The sequence below is a fragment of the Tauraco erythrolophus genome, chromosome 21 (genome assembly GCF_009769465.1).
Source record: "Tauraco erythrolophus isolate bTauEry1 chromosome 21, bTauEry1.pri, whole genome shotgun sequence".
Classification (NCBI taxonomy): domain Eukaryota; kingdom Metazoa; phylum Chordata; class Aves; order Musophagiformes; family Musophagidae; genus Tauraco; species Tauraco erythrolophus.
The window spans coordinates 6586670-6610642 of record NC_141485.1 but is presented as its reverse complement, the minus strand read 5'-3'; the positions used below and the strand labels follow the sequence as shown (position 1 = coordinate 6610642).

General features: G+C 48.3%; 2 protein-coding genes across 3 annotated transcripts; both read right to left on the bottom strand.

Annotated features, from left to right (window-relative positions):
- Positions 1 to 212: 212 nt before the first annotated feature.
- On the bottom strand, positions 213 to 12455 carry GUSB (glucuronidase beta). Its single transcript, XM_086624852.1, has 12 exons — positions 12219 to 12455; positions 10307 to 10495; positions 9664 to 9845; positions 8997 to 9139; positions 8291 to 8478; positions 7196 to 7348; positions 6414 to 6592; positions 5854 to 6000; positions 4603 to 4687; positions 2878 to 3054; positions 2128 to 2263; positions 213 to 894 (listed from the first exon to the last, which is right to left on the bottom strand). Exons 1-12 carry the CDS (start codon positions 12453 to 12455, stop codon positions 737 to 739), a joined length of 1974 nt encoding a protein of 657 aa, XP_086480978.1. The 3' UTR covers positions 213 to 736.
- Positions 12456 to 14246: 1791 nt separating this feature from the next.
- On the bottom strand, positions 14247 to 23598 carry LOC147527270 (argininosuccinate lyase). Of its 2 annotated transcripts, none has more exons than XM_086624477.1 (16): positions 23581 to 23598; positions 21429 to 21623; positions 20384 to 20467; positions 20008 to 20064; positions 19320 to 19417; positions 18592 to 18669; positions 18220 to 18297; positions 17732 to 17784; positions 17231 to 17293; positions 16898 to 17012; positions 16136 to 16220; positions 15917 to 15976; positions 15661 to 15744; positions 15305 to 15385; positions 14950 to 15056; positions 14247 to 14446 (listed from the first exon to the last, which is right to left on the bottom strand). In XM_086624477.1, exons 1-16 carry the CDS (start codon positions 23596 to 23598, stop codon positions 14296 to 14298), a joined length of 1407 nt encoding a protein of 468 aa, XP_086480603.1. In that variant the 3' UTR covers positions 14247 to 14295. The 2 variants fall into 2 exon arrangements, with proteins under 2 accessions (XP_086480603.1, XP_086480601.1); XM_086624475.1 differs by having other exon boundaries at positions 23587 to 23598.
- Positions 23599 to 23973: the final 375 nt, after the last annotated feature.

Below are 23973 nucleotides of genomic sequence, written 5' to 3'. Positions count from 1 at the left end.
AATATGAAGGATGCTCTTACATGCTGGAAGGTAAAACCGCATCTAATCGCGGCAGTTCTGGTACTGTGATTAAAATAAATAGTTTTAAACAAAGTTCAGTTAATGTAGTACCTACCTATCCAACATACTCCACTTTGCTGCTGTAGTATGAATTCCATACTGTACTGGAGTATGTTGGGTATCTTTACAGGAATAGTGGTTCCTCTATGCACTCCCTGGATGTTGTGAACTCCCAGAATTTCTCAACCAGTCACATACATTCTGTCCAGCAAGAGAAGCTATATAAATTGTGCTCATCCATAATCCTGTGGACAATTTGCTGCGATCTGGATGGAGTAACTGTTAGGGGAGTATAACTGGAAAACCTCATTTGGATTGGAGGGATGTGATGTTCATTTAGAGTAACTTAGATATTTTTTTAAGTCTTCAGCATTGATTTGTATCATGTAATTTTTTTACTTTTTTTTTTTCCATAAACAGATACCTCAGTCAGGATCTCTAACTTCAGCTCCTTGAAACTCTGAATACTCATTTTACTACCTGGAGACAGGAAGCCTACAGACATGGCTAAGTGTAGGAAACTAGTGTTTCTGATCTGCTTTCTATCATTGTGACTCCTTCAGGTGGACTAGAAATTGCATTAGACTTGCAAGACTTGAGTCAGGCATAAATATTATTTAAACAGAAATTTAATGAACCAGTTCAGCATAGTACCCAGCCACTCTAGCTTTTGATTTCATTTTAGAAAGGGGGTATGTGATCTTACTATAGGAGGAAGACAGCTTGATTCATTTGCAATCTTCCAGTATCTTTCTCTAAGAACAAACGCAGCTGATTTGGGTTGTCGTTGGCGGGTAAATATTCCTTTCTTGTTCCCCAAAACACGTGTGGTCCCTGTAGAGAAGTTATAAAATAAAGGAAGTATATATAAAATGCTCTTATATCCCCTACTATGAACTGTTATGATGTATGCGATAAATCAGGTTAGGTGGAAGAGACCTATGCACTTTCTTCTACACATAGTCAGGTACAACAGGGAACTTGGCAGATGTAACTTGTGTCATCTTGGCAAGATTAATTGATGTAAACAAGCAATATAGTTGCAATTCATTGTATTTACGACTGGTAAGTCGATGACAGTTAAGGTGTACCCATTAACTTGATCAGTGTTGTATTTACAGCAGATGTTCCTTCTGCCATTAGTTCCACCTTGAAATTTGGTGGTGAAAACGTTGATAGCTAACTGTTTGACCATACTGTCCTTCAGTGGTGTCTGCATCCTTTTTGCCTATTTTAGTTTTCATAGGAAACTAGAAAAGATGATTGCAACATGTAGAGGGACTGGTACAGCGTATGTGAACTTGTCTGCATTTTCTCCATCCTCCTATTTGAAATGAATATTACTTTTCTGACTGCTTCTCTGCAATGACTTGCTTTCTATTGGTGCTCTACAGGTTATTCTTAATGGTGTTTCTCTGCCTGAATTTAACACTGACTGTTGACCACCCTAACTCACTGCAGCTGGCATATGCATAACTGGTTCCTTACTAGGTCTCCTTCTGAGTTGTTTCATTTCTGAGTGACTGTCTGCACTGTAGATGAGGTAATGTCCCATACTTTGCAAATGCACGTATTAATAGTGGATGGAGTGTCATGATAAACAGTTGTCTACCAGTGTGGCATCTGGTCTTCTATAGCTAAACCTCGACCAAGTTATCAATACGTTATTTGAGGTGCTCTGTTTCTAAGGGCAGTTGTAGATGAAATATGAAGCAAGTGAGACACATCCCTAATGGCTAACTGAAGCTCTGAATCGAGGATGGCCAAGAAATAAAGTAATCTGGGGCTGCTCACAAGCTTCCCTTTGCATTCTGCCCTAGTGCACAGTGTCATGTTCTGGGTAGCATCTTTGCAGGTGGGACATCTAGGAGCTCAAGCTGGAGAGAGAGGATGCACTAAGTACTGGCAGGACCTTTCCTCTTGGCTCTGGTCATGCTGGACTTTGTCACAGAAAGTAGCTATGGTCTGTCTTGGTAAGCAGAGGGCCCTTATGTCCTACCCTACAGCACAATATTCTTTATGTATCATGAACTATTTTAGTTGTTTAGAATATAAACATAAGCTTACCTTGATTAGTCATGAAATCAGCAAAATTCCATATGAGCTCCCCGACCACATACTCTTTCCTCTTTTTGTCAAAAACAGAATGGTACTCTCTTAGCATAGCTTTCTGATACTCCTCGGTGAACATAAGAGGTGGATCCTACAGCCAGGAAAAAAGAGGTGGCCTTGAATGAAGGTGACAGTTAATCTCAGTAAAGGCTCCATATGTTAGCTTCCTATTTACTGGGGATCTGCTTCCTGAAAACAAGGTTTTCAGTTGCTTGGTCTTTTCATTGCTGCTGCATTAACAATGGCTATTTAGTGACAATTAGCAACTACTGAAATTACAAGGGGAAACACACATAAAATACAAACATAATGCCATATATACTTGGGGGCAGTCCACAGTTTTGCTTAGTTAATCGTGCTTTGTCATGATAGGTGCTGGTGTGCCAGCCCCTTCTATGCAGGATAGCATCATGAAATGAATGTCCAGTCTCCAGTGTCCTATTTTCCGATTAAGCATTTTCTACAAATACCAAAACACAGATTTCAAAGTGCTCAGTGCTTTTACTCAAAGCTAAGAACTTCTTTAGGTAGAAGCTAACCTTTGTTATTCATTGGCAAAGCTCACTGATTTCAGTGGAGCCACTTACAAGCTAATGCATCTCAAAACTAAGTAGTCAGGCTCAGTGGTGCCCATCTCCAGTTAAGTTTCCCTGACCCTGTAAGAGGAGCAGTGCTTTTTCCTCTCTAGGCCATTGTAACACTTACGCTGTGAAGTCCAGGAACTGAGTCTGCTCCATATTCACTTTGGATAATGGGTTTTTGGTAGGTTTTATACCAGTTCTCAAACTGTGCTGTGAGTTGTAGTGGAATAACTTCCAGATGGCCTGAGTCATGATACCAGGAGAAGTAGCTATTTACACAAATTACATCCACGTAAGGAGCCTACAGAAAACAAGGTGAGAATATTTTGTCAACAGAGTGAGTAGACAAGCCTCACTCATAAAGCTAAATCCTCCTTTTGGTTCAATTCATGGAATCATTTAATTACACGTAGAATGAAGTCCTTTCCCCCATCACTCAGGCCCTCCCAACATGACATCCTTCCCAGAAAAAAAAGCAGGATAAATTTAACAAGCTAATAGCATATTTATTTGGCATTTTTCTTACAGATTTAGGAAGTCACAGCAAAGAGTTAGACAAGATCAACCCATTTCATCCTCAGGTTTGTTAGAAATTTGTGAGTTTCCAAGATGTCTCTGGCTTGCTGGTGCATTTAGATGTACTTTGAGTATTGGAATGTGATTATCAAGTTAGTGGTCAAATATTTTGACTAGCAACTAAATTTGTGCATCAATGGTGCAATACTAAGACTAAGTATTCTGCAAGTTATATGCCATTTCTACCACATGGACAGTGTGATAAAAGGGCACGCAGCCCACTAAAGATAAAGTGATGTTGTATGTAATTTGTTCAATGTTCTCTTAACATGTTTTGTAATAAAAGGAAAAAGTTCTAATATCACATCAGCGTATGAGATCTATTATTTGGTTTTGTTTTCCTGCATTGTCTCAAGTTAGTCAGAACATGCTTGTGGGGATGGGATGTCAGAGTCAGTGTGCATGTGCCTGATCAAACAGCAATTTCCAAAAGCAGATTCCTGCTGGGCACCTTCAAAACTCAGGCCATCAGTTTTATTTTCCTGGGGTGGGGAGGAACAGATCTCCTGCTAATTGCAGGACAGCCTGAAAGAAATACAAAGTGTAACCTGTACCAGGAATGTGGGATCATGTACCTACAAACTCACCTGCTACAAGTGTTTATTGTACAGTAGTGACAAGTAGTATAAAGCCATCTTGAAAAATTAAAAATTGCATAGGAACTACTCTGGGAACAAATTGATGTGTGCGAAAGATTTTTGGATCGTGCTCTGTCAGCTTAAGGTACAGACATCCAAGAAAGTGCCTTTTGGCTATTTATGCAGCTCTAGGACTTTAATTACAAAGCTGGAAGAGCTTTCAGATTATTCAACCTTAACAGACATCTGCCAAAGAAGATCGAGAGCAGTTTAAAGCAGGAATTAAAGCAAAGCTTCCTTCCTTTGGACTTCCACAAGGGCTGTTAGCATTTTAAAGAGGCTTAAGCTTTGGTTTAATTGCAAGTGAAAATTCTGAGCATTAGTAAACACAATCAATGGAATAGAAAAGCATGACAATGTTAATGAAATCCAGGGGTCTGATCCTACTACTTCACTCAAGACAAAGAACTGTTCTTCTCTCTTAACAGATTTTTTTTTTTTTTCAGCTGGACTACAACTACAGGATAAGGTGCTTTGTACTAGAAAGAAAAAAATTTAAGTTTTATTCCGCCTCTCCCTCTGAAATACCTCCAGTAAACTTGGAGAGGTGGGGGGAAAGGACTGTAAAACAAATGACAAGAAATTTAATGTATGAATTAAAAAAAAAAAATATCTAGAAAATAAAGTGAACTTACACCATGATCAAGAGCGTAATTAGCTTCTGTCACAAAGGTTACTGGTCTGGAGGGATCGAGAGCTTTAGTGTGAGCTATCACTGTCCTGTTTGCAAACAGCAAAGCAAGAGTTCAACAACAGCATGGAGAAGCACAGCCCTATTTCCCCAAGCTCTCTGTCCCTCCACCCCCCTCAGACATTTAGGGCTGCTTTTGATTTAGCAGACAGAGTATTTTTAATTAAATACTTGGTGATCATCTGCTATAAAGTGCCTGCAATTCTAGCCAGTTCTGTAGGAGTACAAACATGATGGCAAAGAGGCTGTCTGTCACAAAGTTGGTTGCTGTCCCACCTGGAAAACGGCCAGAGTGGAGGTATACCAAACATGGGCTTGTTAATTTGTTGGTGCCAGCACCTTAGAAGTCGGAGAAGGGGCAGTTGAGTTTGAAGACGAAAATGTAAGAAGGGGAACGGGAAGTTTCTGAACAGCTCCTGGGCTGTGTTCCTGCAGCAGCAGGAGGCCCTAGTCCTGTTCCACAGCAGGCAGAGCAGTCACAGCTTGGTTGCTTTTGAGGAGGCTCCGAATGAGAGAGATGAGACAGAGAACGGGAGGGTCAAGCTCTGCTGCTACCTTGACATTGCAGGGAGGTGCTGGATCACTCTGAAGAATGAAAATCAGTTACCTCTTAATGCACTTACAGCTACTAGGGACAGTCTGCTACCTCATTACAGAGATGATGCTTCGCTATCCAAAGCTTAAATCTCTTTAAAAATAAAGCCAAGAGGTCTGTAGAGACTCAAAGCAGTGGCTCTGAAGTGGGGTGTCACGATCCCCTGCAGAACAAATAACTAGCACTAACTGAAGAACCTTGTCTTCAGAATTAAAGGACAGTTATTTTACAGCTTTGCCGTAATTCTCAAAGAATTTAGCACTTATCTTCTTTTGGTAACAGGAATATCCTGTTCCCATCAGGTCTGCTTTTGCTTGACCTTTAGGTCAAGAATAGATGCTCAGGCCAAATGGACTCTGGGTAATTTTGCGGAGCCTTACTCGTTCAAAAACAACAGGCTGAGACTGTTGCACGGTTATGAGCATGAGTTCAACACATGCAGCAGTTACACTTTTAGTTTGCATCTGTGAGTACTGTTTCAGGGTTCCCAAAAAAATGTTTGTCCTCTCTTTACTACTACTCTGTGCCATCCCAAAGGAAGAAGATGCATCACCTGCCAAGATTCAAGCCTCAGCTCTGGGTACGACCACATGCACTTACTTAAAGTAGTAAGCTGCTGGGGGCAGCTCTGACGCTGGCTCGTTGGCTACCGACCACATCACGACTGACGGCCTGTTCTTATCTCTCTGGATCAGCTCCTCCATCACGACAAGATGATGCTGCAAGGACTTGTTCCCAAAGCTCTCGCTGAAAAACAAAAGGAAGCCGGACCCGGTGAGGTGAGCGTATAAAATCCATCCCCTTTGCCTTCCCCTGTGAAAGCTCAAGCCTCTGGGGTGGGTAAGCACAGCTGCGCCTTGACACTGAATATGGCTTCTGCCCTATTTCCCCGAAGCCCGCTGCACAGTTCAGGGCCTTGGTTTGGGCTCGTTAATTGAGCCAGACCAAATGACATGATGGCCACGTGACAAAACGCCCTCCGGTTGCCCAACCTCACTGGGCACGCATGGCGCAATGGGCCGATTTCTAAACAGAGCAAAGTACTGGCGTTATCAGGACAACGGGTGCTGCGGGAAGGGGAATGCTGCGGGAAGGGGAATGCTGCAGCAGGAGTGAGCAGAGGAGGAGGAGGAGGAAGGGTCCCTGGCGTGACTGCTTACGGTGATTTAATCCCCACCGCCGGGCACTCGTCGATCACCACGATGCCGTAGGCGTCGCACAGGTCCATGATCTCCTCGGCGTAGGGGTAGTGGCTGGTGCGGAACGAGTTGGCCCCCAGCCAGCGCAGCAGGTTGAAGTCCTTCACAACCAGGGGCCAGTCGAGGCCTTTGCCACGGATCTGCGGGGGGGGAGAGAGACATCGCACCCCATCGGTGACGGGCTGGGACTCCTCGCGCTGGACCGCTGCGTTCCTTCACGCTGCCGGAGAGTTTCCAGCCTCAGGCGCTATTTCCAGCGGACTGCTCCGCCACTCCGTGCGGTGTGTGCCCTTCTGAGGGGCACGGCTACACGCACGCCCGCAGCCTGGTTGTCTGGAGCAGCGGAGGGGATGGTGGTTGTGCTGCTGCCAGGGACCGAGCCTCTGCCGCGGCTCTGGGGCCTCCCTGTGGCCGGAGGGAGCTGCCAGAGACTTTGTTCCTGGCGTTTCCTGGGGTGGGGAATCCGTGAGTTGTATTTCTGACCAGACACCACGGCTGGGAGATGGTTTAGCTCCTCCACCAGCACACTTGGGCTCACCCATCTGCCCCGAGAGGGATGTTACACCTATGGCAGGACTGGGCATGGTGTGCCCTTAACGCTGGTAAAAGTTCCCCCCAGCAGCTCCAAGCATGGGAGAAGGGTGTGAGGAAACAGCCCCTTTTGAGTGGAGAGCGGAGAAAACGGGGTGCTGCCTCAGCAGCACCAAGCGAGGTGCCATGAGGTGCCCCCACCGCACACTTACGTCCGCGTCTTCGTGCTTGTTGACGCCGTGGAAGTAGAAGGGCCGGCCATTGATGAGGAACTGCGTGCTGGTGACGTGGACGGTGCGGATGCCGACCGGGAGCATGTACACATCCTCCAGCAATGCTCCGTTTGCCTGCGCCTGCATTCTCACCTGGATTTTTGAGGGGGGAGATGCAAGTGATGTGCTGGGCTTCACAAGGATGCCCTGTCCTCCCTCCCCTCCGTGTGTAAGGGCTATCCTGACCGCCCATCGTTTCCCAGCCCTGCCTCGGCACATGGCCTGCTCATCACTGCTGCTTCGGCTGATTCTTGTGGTCCCCATGCACCTCCTCAAGGAAGGAGGAAGGTCTGACTAAACAGAAAATGGAAATCCAAGCTGGGGAAGCTGAAGGATGAAGAATGAACATTGGATGGCCCTTTTGGGGCTTGTTCACCCTGAAAGCTTTAGTTTCTTTTCCTCTTACTCATCTGGGCTGTTTCATTCCCCCAGGCAAGGCAGTGGTACACCTCTTCTGCCCTGCACCTTGATACCAAGCAATGACTGAAACATCATCTGCTCACAAGAGATACAAACCTGAGCCTCTGGAAACTCACAGCAGCTCATCTGCCATAATTTCTGCATCTAAACGTCACTACTCATCCTTAACTCACAGAGTCTTCCAGGATTGTGCTATTGAAGCTGAACTCTTGTCTTGCAGAGCAGAAAGCAAGCACATTGCATGGAAAGCATGTGGAAGAGGTTAGGAGCCTGTTCCTCAGAAACTCTCCACTTTTGCAGTATCTCCTCTCCTGTGGCATCTCAGACAGTCCTTTGCGAGGGGTGCATTGGGCCCTAATTGTGAAGGGCAAGCATCTGAGAGTGCATGCGTGCACTCCAGGCATGCCCACCTCTTCTCACCAACAGATCTTTCAGTTCAGCACCCAGGAAGCTGGCAAAGCTTGATTTGATTATTGCATAATTAGCAATGTCACTCTGGTCACGTGAACAGGATCCACAGGAGATGAGTATGGAAGATGGGCCATATGGCAGTTCCTTAACACTATTAGACAGTCAGAGGGAATGTATGCAGAAAGGAAGAAACGTCACTGTTACCTCTAAGGAGTAGCGGTATCCAGGGTTCTCATGCATCAGGTAAGGCCACCAAAGATTTGGGTTCAGGACTTTCAGCTCTCCAGCTGACCCATCACCTGTAGCAACCACTTTCCCCTCTTGGTCACGTAAACTCAGGGACAAGGAGTAGTGTGTGCTGCCAACAACCGACACCTGATATTGCACCATTGCTGGTTCAAAGGAAACAAAAGGCGATCAGAGACTGCCATGAAAGGAAAAACACATGCATCAAATGTTGGGAGGGTTTTCACATAAAGCAGCATTAAAAAAAAGAGGGAGATATAGAACAACAGAGTGGCATGAACTGAATGTAAGAAGCATGACCTGTCTGTCTTGAGGTCCAGAAGTTTCCAGCAAGATTTGTGTTTCACACAATTCTTTTACTTAGAGATAATCCTGCTTTAAGTGGCAGGAAGACTGCCCCTACTGAGAAATTCTACTTTGAGAAACGCCTGATCATCCTTTCGCTTTATCAGTAGTCTCTTGCAAGCACTTCTTTTTTTCCTTATTGCTTCTGAACTCTTTACCATATTCTTGCAGCTGCTGACCTGTGCAATAGACCAGCTCAGGTTCAAGAGGAAGCCACTACGAAACAAATTCAATCAGACTTTTGTAGGATATTTTCTCTGCTGCCCTTGTCATCTCCATTTGGAGCCTCAGGTAGCTGCTGTAATTGTTCTGGACTTACCAACATTCTCTGATGAAGTAGTTGTCACAGTAATATCATCTATGTAGACAGAAGGAGTGGTGTAAAGCACAACTGGGCGATGGATTCCAGCATAATTGAAGAAATCAAACCTGGTGTTCTGTACAAAATAGTTCTTGGGATACCTGAGTGAGCAAGACAGGAGAAACGGCTGCATTATGTTTCATTACACAAGAACTGAAGGCAGCATATGGATGCTAGCAGTGTAAACAGAAACGTAAAAATAGATGCTAGCTGGTAAAATTGTCTTTACAGCAGGATGGATCTATCTCTAGATAGTGCCACTGCTGCTACACTAGAGAGAACTGCCAGTTAACGAGTATCTAACACACGGAATAGGTTTGATCCTTCAGGATAGCCAGTACTTGCAGTTTCCAGCTGAACTCAAGCTTTTCAACTCTGTCATTGAATCAGCTCAGCAAATCCCTTAACCTCAGTTCCCCGCGCATAAAACAGATGCGATAACTCAGTGCAGGTTCCTCTTAACACTGAAGCTTAAACTCCTCCCTGCTCGACTGCTGAATTTCGGCATAAATGCAACCCATGCTTTTGTAAGATGCTCGGAGGGTCTTATGAACCAGCAGCCAAATAAATTCCCATCCCCTCATCCCTGGCATAAGCTCAGCAGTGCAGCGCTTTAGCAACTCACCTTGTTTTGTCATTCATGTACTGAATTGACCCCGGAGGCAGAGTATGAGGTGTCAGAGTGTTGTTGAGCGCAACGGTGATGCGGCAGGGGATCCCTGGGCTGCCCTGGACAATGCTGCTTATATCTGCTTCAAAAGGGAGGTGCCCCCCTTCATGCTTCACAACTTCTACTCCGTTGACCCACTGCAGGAGAAGACACCCATTAGCCCAAGAGGCAGAGTTACTGGGTTTTAGTGGGAGCACAGCAAGGACAAGGAAAGGAGCCCAGCAAAGAGCAGTAGGGATTCCCAGTAACACTGAACCTTTTTCAGGTTCTTACTCCTTGAGGGATCAATCTAGCAGCCCTTCCTTTGCCAGGAGCTAGGTCTGGGTCATGTACAAGCACGTGACACTGAGAGACACAGTTTTGGGCAGATCCTGTAGCAAGGAAATGTTTTAGTTACTAGTCCTGGCATTGGACGATCAGAGAAGAGACACCTGGGAAACACGACCAAGTTCTTGGCAGGAAGAAAACAGCCAAGAGTTAAGAAAATAGCAAACAGATATAAAATCTAGGCAGAGATGTGTTTGCTGAAGAAGTCACGGGACGGATTTCAGGGCAGCATGATTTTGGAAACACACGGACAATTTCCTGTGCAACGTACCACGATGGAGTAGTAATGGGCACTACCGAAACGGAGCACCACTCTGGTGTTGAGGTCGTCCTGAAGCCAGCGGACAGGAAGCAGCACTTCTTTTTCATACCAAACCCAACCGATGTAGTTCTCCAAGCTGGGGTCTTGAGTGATATCATTGAAGCTGGCAGGGACTGGCATGTCAATCACAGGACCGGTCTGGCAGGAATTGCACAGAAAGAGAGGGAACGGATAATTAAAAAAAAAAAAAGAAGAAATGTTACTGTCTTGGCTGTCCAACTTGTACTGCTGGAGATGTCCCCTTCCATGGACAGCCTTACAGTCCCTTTGCCAAGTGAAAATACTTGGGAAAACCTCTTTAGAAACTGGTGTGTTCTGCCACAGCTCCTATACAAGACCTACACAATATCAGGCCCAAGAACCTGCCCGTTCCTACAGGAAGAAGCTGCTCATCTTTTTCCGCTCCTGGTTTATGATAGGGAAATGCTTTTATTAATGGCTCTGGTATTGTGGAATCAGAAAAGTGAGGGGGGAAAAAAAAACGGCCAGGTTGTTGTTTCAGCCTGAGACTTCCCACGAACCGTAGTTTCTCCTGCACAGCTCCAGCTGTGCGGTGTGCAGTGCTGGTGGGGTGTCAGTTCACTGCTGTTGGGTGCTGCTTGTCAGGCTCAGAGCTGTAGTAGAAGAGTGGCAAGAGTCACAGATATTTTGGGCCACTTCTCCCAAGGAAGGTCTGTGGAGACTATGTGGGATGAGTACAGCCTTTCTCAGTCCCTGAAAGCAATATGGATTCCTTAGGATTACAATGGAGTCCATTCACTTGCTTATTTTTAATATAAGGATTGCAGGCGGGCAGCGGTGTAATACGTTTAACGCCGAGGTAACCGGATGCTATTGCAATACAGAGCTGTTCATTTTTAGCACCTCCTGCACTCGTGATGTTGCATCAAGTGCTGCAGCAGCTTCCCCTTTCCTACGGAAGCCTTTCCATGGAAAGCGGAACCAGGAAGGTCTGGTCGCCCAGGGGTGAGCACCATGTGCACAGCTGAGTCAGCACTGACCTGTACTGGTACTGCAGAGAAACTCAGCGCCCTTATTAGACATCAGAAAAACCCAGCAGGAAAATCCTTGGATGGTGAAGTAGATTTTTCTAGTATCTGATCCAGGAAAACCTTTGACTGGGATGGCCATAATGCGCATCTCCCTCAGGGAGATTCTCTAATGTCTAAAGTAGGTTGAGCATACATGTCTAAGCCTCCCTTTGGTGGACATAGTCTAGGATTCCTCTCCTCTGGCTGTCTCTTTTTGCAAAACTTCTAGCAGCGTAGTGTCTTTCAGCTCTTCTCCCCTTCCACGATTTGGAAAAAAATTGGCCAAAAGGCTAAAACGGAAACGATGAAGGACGCATACATTTTATGCACAGAATACATAACTTCTTTTAGGTAAAGGTTTTAATTTCATAACGGATTTCGGTTACACTAGAACCTGTTTATCTGCACTCGCCTACTTTGGAACAAATAATTCAAGAGTGCCCTTTCCCGGCAGGTTTTTGTTAATTCCATGTTGCGCAAGGCCAGCCTTGCTTTTGCAGCACAGGGATTTCTACCACAGCTGAAGGTGGCTGCAGTTCATTCAAATGCTTTCTGGCTTCTGAGCAGAACCGGGGCAATTAATTAAATTGCCGGGCGGTAATTAAAAAGCCTCTTAGGAAAACCTCAGCCTGGCGATAAGGCACTGAGCACAGGGCGGGGGGCAAAGAGCAGCCGCTCGGCGAGCCCGGTGGGGAAGGAAAGGGGAAACGTTTTCTTCGGGAGAGGAAACAAGCCCGCTTTGCAGGGGGGCCCTGCCCGGGAGCAGAGCACCCCCCTGCCCCGCGGAAGGGGCAGCCCCTGCCCGCGCCCCGCTCCCGGCCCCGCCGTACCTGCCGGAGCGGCTGCCGGTACCAGCGCTGCACGAAGCCGGCGTCCCTGCCCGGCGACAAGTCGGCGCGGAAGCTCCAGAGGCCGCCGAGCTCCTTCCGCTCCCGGGAAGGGGTCTCCCGGGGGTAGAGCATGCCGCCCGCCGCGGCCGCCGCCCGCCCCAGCGCCAGCAGCAGCAGCAGGCGGCGGACCCCCGCCACGCCGCTGCCCACCCCGCCGCCTGACGCTCCTGCCGCCATCTTGGTTGTGGGCAGTGCCCGGCCGCGGGGAGGGGCGGCGGGGGCCGGTCCCGCCCCCGCTCGTCGGGGCGGCTGCCGAGCCCGGGCGCGACCGGGTGCTGTGCCAGGGGGCTGCGGGCACCTCCAGCCAAAGGCATCGGTATCCTGGCGTGAAAGCACTTGCAGGAGCTGGGCTGTGTCCAGGACTGCGGGATTTCCGGGGGGGGTGTGGGGGTGTGGGGGTGTGTTTATTTATTTATTTACTCTTAATTATTTTCAGAGTCACTTGTTGAAGCGGGAGGGCGAGAAGTTACTGGAAATGGCACAGAGCGCTGATGGCCAGACGGCATTTCAGGGCCAGGCAGAAGGACGGTCTCCGCATTAGAAATCCACCTCTGGGCTCACCTGTGAAGCATGGTAACGTTTCCTGCTTACACCACATCCCGAAGAACCTCAGTAGGAGTAAAACGGGACAGAGGGAAGTATCACAGGGGCAAGAGAGGAAGGAAGTGCCATCGGATTGATTTTAATTTTACGGTACGTTTATTTGTAGCCCGTGTTTGTTTCCTGGATGAGAACATGCGCTTCCATGTGCAATATGCAGCTGTCAGTCATGCTGTATCCGATTTAATTACAGAAGCAAGAGCCTAGTCTATTGCAGATCAATGAAAGGTTTGGTGACACATGAGGATATCAGGAGGATCAAATAGGGAATACCAGTCGTTATGGAATTTATTTAAATAAGAGATTGAGATGTGGTAATCTGCTAAAACCACCTTTTTTTTTTTTTTTTTCAATCAGCAGCGCCCCACATTACTCAGCACTGACCCCCAAGATGCTGAACAGTGGCTGCTGGGAACAAGCAAAAGTCTAGTTGGCTCAGGGCTGTGAAGGTACTGATCAGGAATGAGAAAATACAAACAGGGAGAAAGTTTATATGAGGAAGGAGAAGAACTGTGAGCTGGGGAGGAGGAGATAATTCTGAGTCTGTTGTTATCACCTCTCCATCTGAATTAAGTGTACATAATTGATTTCCCTGCCACAGCTAACTTAGCTGGAAGGTAAGACAAATGTACTAAACCAGAAAAACATGGCAGTAAGCAGCAGGGCATTCAGGAACTTCCTGGCATTTCATTGCTCAAAGAAGACTTTTCCTGGTCATTGTTCTGATTTTACTTCTTTAAGGACAGAAGGGAAAACTGTAAATGATTTTTGTAAGAGGCAACAGCAATGCAATGCCAGGATTTTTTTTTTTTTTAAAGTAGTCTACCCTAGCTAGGTTGGAGGCAAATGAGGGCATGTGTCACACAGAGGAAAGAGCTGGACCTGGGACCATGCAACCCTGTGCTTTGGTGTAAACCAGAGCCAAAGGTGGTTTTGTGATGGACTGGGATGACCTGTGGGTTTACCTGCTGGCCAAATTCTGCCTAAAGCTATGCAAGTTCCATTGCTAGATGGTGAGGAGGCTTCTTTTCTGCCAGAAGCAGGGAGAGAAACATAATCCTAGGAGGAGGGCAGTGATAGCTGGAGATGTGGCGTATGTTGCAGGTATTGCACCAAGTGTCTCTCTTTGTGAAAACACACAAGCCTCCCTCAATACACGCACTAACACTACTGCTGCTCTCTTCCTACCAGCCCCCTAGAACTTGAGACCCCAAAATGAAGCTCCTCTGCCAGGTTCACACATGAGTGAGTGTTTCCCCAAGCCTCATGAGGGCTGAGGAAGCCCAGCCCAATCAGGCCCCTTAGAAGAAAGACACGAGACAGGAGGTTCGGTGAACTACAATGCACCCCAGTGTTTATTAACTCCAGATTAGTGTGATAGGCACAACGCTGCATCCACGGGATATCTCCCCACACTCTAAGCTTGTTCCTTATGCCTCTTCAGCAGCTCCCTCAGCTGCTCGATCTGGGCAGTCACGCTGCTCTTGGCGGTACCACCCATGGCCGTGTACTGCTCCACGCTGTTGACAACGTTGAAGACCTGGGAGACGTCGCTGCCAAACAGGGGGCTGGGGAGGCAAAGAGAAGAGGGGTCAGTGGAGAGCGCTGGGTGCTGTTGGCTGGCTTTACATGCTCACTGCCCGCAGAGAGGCTGAGGGACTGCAGACGCAGCCTTTTTCCAAGGGGGAGGCCTCGAGCAGCCCTGTTCTGCACTTCTACTGCCTGACAGTGGCTGCTTGTGGCAGACCAAAGTCAGTTCCAAGGGGAGATGGAGCAAGTTACGAGCCAGACCCCTTTGGAGGGCTGGTGCCTCCAGGTCAGGGCATGAGTTTCTTCCAGTCTCGCTTGGTACCTGCTGCCCATGCCCCGCTGGAGCTGAAGGGTAGTGATGTTGTCCCCTTTCAGTGTTTTCAGGCCCAGCAGTAGCAGCATTGATATTCAGGCCAGAAGAATTTATGGGGAGTTGTCTGCCCCAAGTATTCTGGGGAAGGGCATCATAAGGAGGCCCATACAAAGGGAAGCCGATACCTGCCTGTTGAGGGGAGTCATGGCAAAGAATAGTGATACGAACCTGATGCTCTTCAGGTCATCCAGGCTGAGATTATTGATGGTCGTGCCTTTAGTCTCGGCGAGGTGGACGGCCTTCCCAGAGGCAATGTGGGCTTGTCTGAATGGCATCTGCAGTGAGAAGCAGAGGCCACAGTCAGTGACCAGGCAACTGGGGTGCAGCCTCAAAGGAAAAAATGGATGTGCTGTCTGTTTTGGTTGGCTTGTTTTCACTTAGGGCAATGCCATGTGAATCCATGTTTGGTGACCCAGAGTGATCATCACCTGGGGACAGAACAGAAGGCCTCATCTCAGGCCCTCACTGAGCAGTATTCTGCGTCCAAAGAAATCACAGTTCCAAATCTCACTCTGATACTTACTCCTTTACGAACCAAGTAGAGAGCCAGGTCAGTAGACAGCATGTCAGGGCTTAAAGCTTTCTCCATGTTCTCCCTGTTGATCTGCAGAAAGGAGAGTCAGAAGGAGACATTATCATCAGCTCCTTCTTGGGGATATGTGAGCGGTAATAGTGAGGGGACTTCATCTGCAAGGGACTTGGCACTAAAGGATGCTCTGACCCCCTAAGCAGCTGACAGAGGGGCACATAATGAGAGGGGCATGTGTGAGGCACTGAAGAGCCTTCACCTTAGGACCAGTCCAGAGCTCTTTTACCTGTGCTACTTACAGGATGTGCCAACCCACATCCATGTTCAACAGTGAGAGGCTGAAGCCCTACCTGGAGGGTAGAAATCACTCCAGTGGCAACCTGGAGCACAGCATTCAGGGTGTCCACAACATCAAAGACGGCTTCCTTGTCCTCCTGTGTGAGAACAGGGATGGAAATTGCTGTAAGGCAAACCTGAATGCCCGGCCTCTGCCCCTTTCTCAGCACCCTGTGCACAAGCAGGGAAGTGCGGTGACAAGACTGCTCAAGAGCAGGAGGTGGCTGTGCCTGCTCAGAGAAATGGAGCGAAAACTAACTTCTGCTTTACCTGCAGGTCCTTGTTGTAGGTGCTTGGAAGCCCTTTGAGAACCATGAGAATAGCAGCCAACTGCAGAGAGAAACAGGTAAGGCAGAGAGAGGCAGTTAGCTACAAGAAGAGAAGCACCGTGCCCCAGCAGAGGTTAAGAGCCTGGACTGGGCACGTTTCTTTAGCTCAGCCCCAGTGTGAGCAGTTTCCCCATCCCATTTCTTTCTTTAGCAGGCTCACCCGACCAAACACACGACCAGCTTTGCTGCGGATCAGTTCCAGACTGTCAGGATTCTTCTTCTGAGGCATCAGGCTGCTGCCAGTGCTGAAAGAAAGACGTGAGGAGTGTAATGGTGAGCAAGACCCCAGTCCCTACAGACACAGGCTAAGACAGGTCGTGCAGCGTTCTGACCCAGCCCTCCAAAACGACACATACATCCCCTTCCCTGGCCACCTTTCTAGGGTGTAGGAAAGCAGTGAACTGAGTGTGCCGAGTTTCTCCTGTGTCCCATGCAAAGCCTTTGGTTTTGCAGTCTTGTCTGGAGCTACCACACAATCGCAGCTCTCAAAGAGGAAGCAAAAAGGAGGCTTCCCCCACGCCCCTCTAGAGGTGGTATCAACAGGCCAGCCTAAGTGCTGCTGTGACCACGGAGAGGGAGGGCTGTGGTTGTGCCACCCTGAGAGACAAGGAGTCTGTTAGGATTGCAAACCCGGCTAGTCAGGGAAGGGCTTTGGCAAGCCCTCCCATCCGAGGAGGAAGTTCTCTCTGCCAGCAGTTGCTGGGGAGGAGCGTCTGCTGAATGCAGACTTGGCTGAGTTACCAGAATGAGAAATAAGTGAACGTTACTGAGCAATGTTCACCCTACGGCTGCCTTTCTGCCAGCCTTTCAGTGCTGTGGCAGCCTTGTGCCTCAGAGAGACCCCAACCACGGTCTTATTCTCCCACGTGAGCATAACTGAGAAGGAGATAGTGGGGCAATGGCTCTGTGCCCAGGAACCTACCTGTAAGCATCAGAGAGCGTTAGAAAGCCAAACTCGCTGGTACTGTAGATGATGAGATCTTCAGCCATCTTGCTTAGGTGGATCATCAGCAGGGTGGCAACAGAGAGGAATTCCACTGCACAGAAGGCAGGAAATGAGGAGGTGAAAAAGGTGCTTGTTTGCTTGACAACCCAGGGAGCCCTGACTGGAGTTTAAACATGAGCAAAAAGATTTTCCGTATAATTACTTCCTAGTGAGGAATTTCAGTCCCCTTGTTAGAGGAGGTCAATTGGCAAGGTCTCGGAAGCCTGCTTCTAAAACAGTGGTGGGAAGAAGTGATCGAGTGGTGCTTACCCACAAAGTCTCTCTCGCTAACGGCATCCATGCTGTTCAGGCTGATGGAAGCAAAGTCCAACTCTGGAAGGAGAGGGATGAATGTCACGCTTGGCATGTCTGGAGCTTGAATGCAGTGGGCTGCCCCAGCTCCTGGTGCTGTGAGCCTTTGAGTAGTCCCAGGAACACAAACACGCTGAGTGGGGTTTGCTATTAGCCCAAGGCAGCCAGTGGGCAGCAGAGGTGGTTCTGTTTATGCTCCCACTCTACAGGCATCTGAAGTCTCATAGTAGTAAAAAGCCTTGTGGCTTTACTGAGTCATTAGGAGCTGCCTCCCACCTGTGTCGCTGAGCATCAGAGAGCATGAGATCATATGCATAGTTTTTTTATTTATTACCCTCCATCCCTAAGTTAAGGTGCTGCAACATGTCCAAAATAACATCAGGACAACGTATCAATGGTTCCCCAACTCCCAGATATTATGAGTAGACCTGTGCCTCTCAATCACAGGGAGACACTTACCACTGCGCAGAAGCTCTCTATCAATTTCCAGTGGGTTTCCAGCCAGGGCACCACTGCCAGGGGAGAAAGAAACACAAGTTATGCATGATATCTTGTACACCCCGAACAAAAGTGAGCTCTTGCAGGAAGCGATGTCACCTCTCGGAAGATTTCCCTCCTCATGTTGATTCTGGTGCCACACAGTGTGGCCTGAGGCTCAGCAAACTCCAAACTCTGGACTAAACCAGAAGTTCTCTTCCAAAGAGGAATGTTTGCTTGATGGAAACCTTGGAGTTCTTGATTTCAAGAAGGGAGAACAGTGTCTCTATGGTGAGAGTCATCTCTTTGGAAGAGTCTTCTCTTTGGTGAAAGAAGCAAGGTTTGTGCTCTCGCAGCTCTACAGCACTTATTGCAGACAAACCCCAGTGGTTCAGGGGATGCAAAGATCTGCCTCCGCCATTTTGCAGAGCAAAGTGAGGCCCAGGGATTACACAGAAAGTAAACTTTACCTTCCCAAAGGCAAAACGTTGATCCTCCTCTTCACCTCTCCCAGGCGCTCAGAATCACGGGTCAGTGCAACAGCATGGCTGGGAAAGAACCATTCACAACAGATAAAGCACCTGAAGTCAGGAAATGTCGCGAGGACCAAGAGGTAACTCTGGCCAAAGGACGGAGCGTACAGAGAGTCAGCCTCCACTGCCCACTCAGTGCTTGGGTGCTGGCTCAACCAGAGCCACACAGGAGCACGGGGAGCTCCTGTTCCAGTTTGCAGGGTTCCCTCTGCTTTGTCACCACCCTGGGCTGATGCGCTTCTAGGCTCTGGCAGAGCAGGGCCCCAAGGGTGGAGAAGGTTCCTCCAGCCAAGTGTGAAAGGTGGTTACCTGAGCAGGAACTGGCTCCATCTGATGGGCTGAGCTTTCTGCAGGTGGGTGTAGCCAGGTAAGATGACATCAATTTCTCTGCATGTGAAAGGAGAGAAAGAGGTGAGCAGCTGCTGTCAGGACAGAGGGCAGTGGCAAGTACGCTGCAGGATTCCCTGGCAAGGTCACAAAGAGAACTTCTTTAGCCTGTGTTGTGTTGTGCTGGTCTATGTGTCTTCCTCTCCCTGTCACCTGCTACCTAAGCACACTTGGTTTAGTTCTCTCCCGATCTTCCAGTGTGGTGTGTCTGCCTAGACCTCTCTGGAAACTTGCCTGGTACAGTAATCCCTCTGTAGCCAGCAAAGATTCCCCAGTCCACCACTGGTCTGGAGTGTGGTGTGCCAGGAGGAGAGTTAGACAGGAGTTAACACAGCTGAACTTTTCTCATGTGTAGCAACTTGAAACATGTTAAAGTCCCCATCTCTTTCAGATGGATTTGGCACTTTCTCAAGTCTTGTGTGGACCTCGCACCTCAGTTCCTTTGCCAGGATACACTGGGGGAAGAGGAAGGTCTCTCTGGCGTGAACTGAGAGAAAGAGGGTCTGTTGTCTTTCCCTGTGCTATCACAGAGTGCCTGGCTGTAACTTTGTCCGTAGAAGACCCTGCTGCTGCCCTGACTGGTGTCAGTCAAAGAGCAAGCCTACAAGTCTCTTGCCCCTGCAAGGCTGTGAATATGGAAGAGAACTTACATGGCAGCGCGTTCCACCAGGGTCTTAATGAGCTGCAGGAGGTGAGTGGAGATGACAGAGAGGGAATTCTTCATGAAGAGCTTCAAGTCAGTCACAACCTGTATGAAATTGGCCAGTCAGACAAAGCAGAATAGGACATTGTAAGTGATCAAATATTGTTCAGCAGAAAGCCATCCTTGTTCTGTGTGATGGGAAGGAAATCTTCCTCTTACCAGATGTGTCCCTGGTCACTGATTTGTGAAATTACTGTATTTTGCTTTCCATGAACAGAACCAAAGCCCATTTGGATTTCTAGAGTATTGTCAACTTTGGATCAGAAAATCCACAACCAACAGAAGTCGGTCATCAGTAGAAGGACTGATCCTGAAAGATATATGGCACCCAGCCAGTAAATCACAGTTTCTGTAGGCTTTGAAAGGGTTGTCAGTGGAAGTTTGTGGCCTTATACCACCAGGAAGCAATCCTGCACAGCCCATTCCTCTGTGCGGATGTCATTAGTTGATGGCCCTGGGGAGTAATGCTGAACAGTGACAGAGCATGTGAGAGATAACATAAAGAAATATGATTAAAAACTGAGATGGGTAGGAATACAGATAGAGGAAGAAGAACCAAAGGATTTTCTGGACCGAGGTCTCCTGAAGTGAAGTTGGGGAGGAATACAAAATAGAAATAAAGATTCTGTACATACCTGATCATTCCTGCTTCTTCCAGTGTGCAGCTTTCCAGCAACATCTCCAATCAGCTCCTGAGGACAAGAGAGAGGTTTCTATCAGTGTCTCTGTATTCTAAGGAGGAGACTTCACATGAGCAGACCCCATCCCTGCCTGGAAGGGACTCAGCTCAAGAATCCAGTGAGTAGCCTTGGGATCTCTTCTGGGGAAGGGCAAGTTTGGGTTCTATGCTTGTACAATGCCTCTTCCACAAAAGGGGTCTTGGAGACACTTGATTGTGCCATTAGTGCACAAGGTCCGGAGGAATTCCACAGTGGGAAAGAGGCGCATGCACTTAACATCAAGCAGATCTGGCTACAGAGGAAGGGGAACAAGGGGTTAGAAAGCCCAAACCTTTAGTCTGCGTTCATTGGCAGTGTGGATATCCTCATCGCTTTGTTTCACCACAAAGACTCCTTTAGACCATTCCTCAGAGATCTACAAACATCAGCAGAAACACCAGTCAGCCACAGCAGTTACCCGGCTGTGTGTAGGGCTGTAACTGTCCCCAGCAAACAACAACTTCTGCTGTCCCAGTGGAAATCAAAGGGTTAAGTCTTATGCGAGCTCTGGCATTCCTGTGCTTTCAGGCCAGGGCTGGCTGCTTGCTATATCCAGATATTCTATACTGCACTTGGTGGGATACATCTCTCGACCCAGGATGATCCTGCAGCGTTATGGCTATAGGAGGATTTAAGCAATGCAAGAAAAACGTGAGCTGAAATGTCAGTGATTGCTATAGCATTGTCCACAAAGATTTTCCTATACAAACATTGTATAGAGTCATCATTGTCCATGGCGGGTGAGCAACAACAATGGATATTTTCAAAAAGCGCTTAGCTGCGGACTTCTCTTCACCCCTATACAATGCTATGCATTGCGTCCTACTGACTCAGGCAGCCAGACTCAAAAGGATCCCAAGTGCCAGCAGAAAAAGAATATTCCTCATTCATACTGAAACAAGTCCTCGTGAACGTTCAGTCTGAAGAGGATGGGCGGGCAGGTCACACTGAGCACACCTCTGGAGGCACTGAGGCTGCCACAACGAGCACTGACAATGTGCACATCAGGGCTTCAGGCTGCCCCTGGGAGCTTGTCAGCTGGTTCACATCCTGCTGTTGGGCTTTGGTGCCTTTAGTGAGATGCAATTTGAACATCGATCCCCTGCCCAGAACACCTCCAAGTGTACCAGGTACAATCCACATGGGCCTGTCATGTCCATGGTTTAGGACAGCATTCTCTTTCACACAGCACTTAGCACATGCCTAGCTCTAAGCAATTGGACATGAGGACATTTCAAGATGCTTTTAGAACAGCAACTCCGGGAGGCTACTACAGATGCTATTGGAAAAGTAACCATTTATTCCAGCACACATGACAGATGGGAAGAAATAAATACCTTTTCCAGGCCACTCAGGATCTTCTCCAGCTCAGTTTTAGACAGGATCCCAGCCTTCTCCAAGGCTTTGGCGTAAGCCATGCTTCCCTGGATATCGACTTCAGACAGTCTCTGATCATAGGTAATGGAAGCATTGAGAATCTCCATAATTGGATCTGTGCTTCCACTGAATCTTCCTCCCCAAAGTTTATCTCCCTGAGAGAGAGGAAGAAGCAAATCGAGAGGCCTATTAATGACAGTTATGGTCCTGTGCATGTAACATCCTATTATCTGTTTCTCCAATATAAAGGCTGTGCTCAGTTACGTCCTTGCAGTGTGGAAGCACTGAACAGAAAGGCCCCTGGACTTCCGGACCTTTTACAAGTAGTTAAAGAGGTGGAGAACATGTCAGTGTCACTAGCATTTATCCCCTGAGGTGTCAAGTGTGGCTCAGCATGAATTTCTCTTTTTGAGGCAGCCGCAGGTCAATAACCCTTTGATAGCCTTTTAAAGAGGGGGGAAAACAGTGGTCAGTAAAGAATACAGTGAAATGTAGATTCCTCTAAGTCCTTTTTGTGCTGTTGACCTAAAAGATTTTTCTTTGAGCGACAAAGAGCTGAAGGCCAGCACAAGCCACATTATGAAGTGTTTGAAGTTACCATTTGAAGCATCTGCAGAGCCCATGATGTGCTCGCGAGCTTGGCACAAAATTAGCATAAAACTTGTTAAGGTGCAGACTCCAGAAGGGCAGGTCTGGGTACCTTCAGCATCAGGAATGTTCAGAAAAAAATCAATCAACAAAAGAGTTTTAAAAACACATAGGAACAAAAGTTGTTTTTCCACGCAAACCAAGATTCATATAGTAACCTCACACACGTGAATGTGTCATCTACCCAACTGCTTCACTGGGCGACCAAAGACAGGTACACAACTCCAGCTGTGCATCGCAGCAAGGTGTGCGTAAGCTTTTTCCACCAGTGATTCAGCAACTGAATGGATTCACTAGCCAAGAGCCATGTATGTCACTTGATCAGAAGCTTTTTGCTTGCCCAGGTAGGACACCCCCTGAAGCTCTAACTCTGACAAACTTGCACCAAAACACGTAAGAATTTACTTGTGCAGAGACCTGACAACTTATCCAAGATTTCAAAAGCAACCCTCCAACACTAGCAGAAATGAAAAACAAACTGGAGGACGTTTAAAGGAAGGGCCTAAATACAATTTTCATTGCAGAGCGGATAATAATTACTCATCTACTTGATTTTTTTAAACATCTCTGTCAAGCCTCCTTTCATGCTGTACACTGTAACTACCATGGACAGCAAGAAGCTCACACACACAGCTGCAAACTTATCTGTGCCAGGGCTTTATCGGTCAGACAAAGCACTGTTGGGCAACCGTAGACACTTTTTTCCCTAGTGACTGTCTCCACATCTCTGCTGATCCCTGCGGAAACAATGTGCCTGAGAGGACACCAGGATGGAGCCTACGGAGGTAAGAGTGTGAGCACGCGCTTTTCAATATCTTTAAGGCTGCTTTGTCAGTAAGCTGAGAGGGGATCAGAATTGAAAAAGTGTTAGAGGTTCTCAACGTGCATCTGGTGCCCACAGGGGCATGGCATAGGTGATGCTAAATTAAAGGCCAGTGCCAGAGGCTAAGAGCTTGAGTGAGGAACAGGTATATCCAGGCATCTAAGTATAACTGCAGTATTATGGGTTTCCATCAAAGCAAGAAGCTGGTCAGCAGAAGCATTGCAACACGTACATCTGCAATCAGGAATCAAAACTGAGACTAACTTCAGCTAGCTCCAGGACTCTGGTTAGAGAAGTGGCTAGTACAGTCCAACAGCTGATGGACTCTTGCCTGTATCCCAGAGCAGAGGCCAGGGCTGTCGGAGCCCTTTGGAATGCAGAAAGCGTGACTTGCTAAGATGACTAGTCACGGCTCACCTACCAGGCACAGAAACTGAAAATGCAGCTTTTGTACAAGAAATGTTTGCACAAGCTGCTGTAAAGTGCCTCCTGCCCAAACACAAGCCATCGGTTATTAGTGTCTCCCAGACAGACGGAAGCAATGGCAGGCTGCTCGGCCAGGACTTGGATTTCTCTAACTCGGCTGAGCTCGCGGCTGCCAGAGCATCCCGAGCCTCCCCCTCCGGAGAAGCAAAGTTCACCCTCACCTCGGCTGCCATTTCGGACGGCGTTTACTGGTGTGCGCAGCGATCCCGGGAACTGGTGCAACCTGTGGAACAGCGAGGTGAGGCTCAGCGCTGCCCCCGGGCCCGGTCCGGCTGCAGCACGGGGTGAGTCCCCGCTGCCCGGGTCCCCGGCCCGGCCCCTCCGGGAGCCGCGGCCCCGCTCACCTGCTCCGTAGCGAAGCCCCAGTGGCCGCTCGCTGCTCCCCGGCCCCGCCGCCCCGCTTTTACACGTCTCGGCGCGGGGCTGGCGGCTCGTCCCGCCCCGGCGGGGCGGGGTGTCCCCGGGGCCGGCCCCGCTCCGGCCCCTCCTCCCCTCGTACCGCCCCGCGGCGCAGCGGTGTTGCTGGTTTGCCGGAGGGGGTGTGTTAC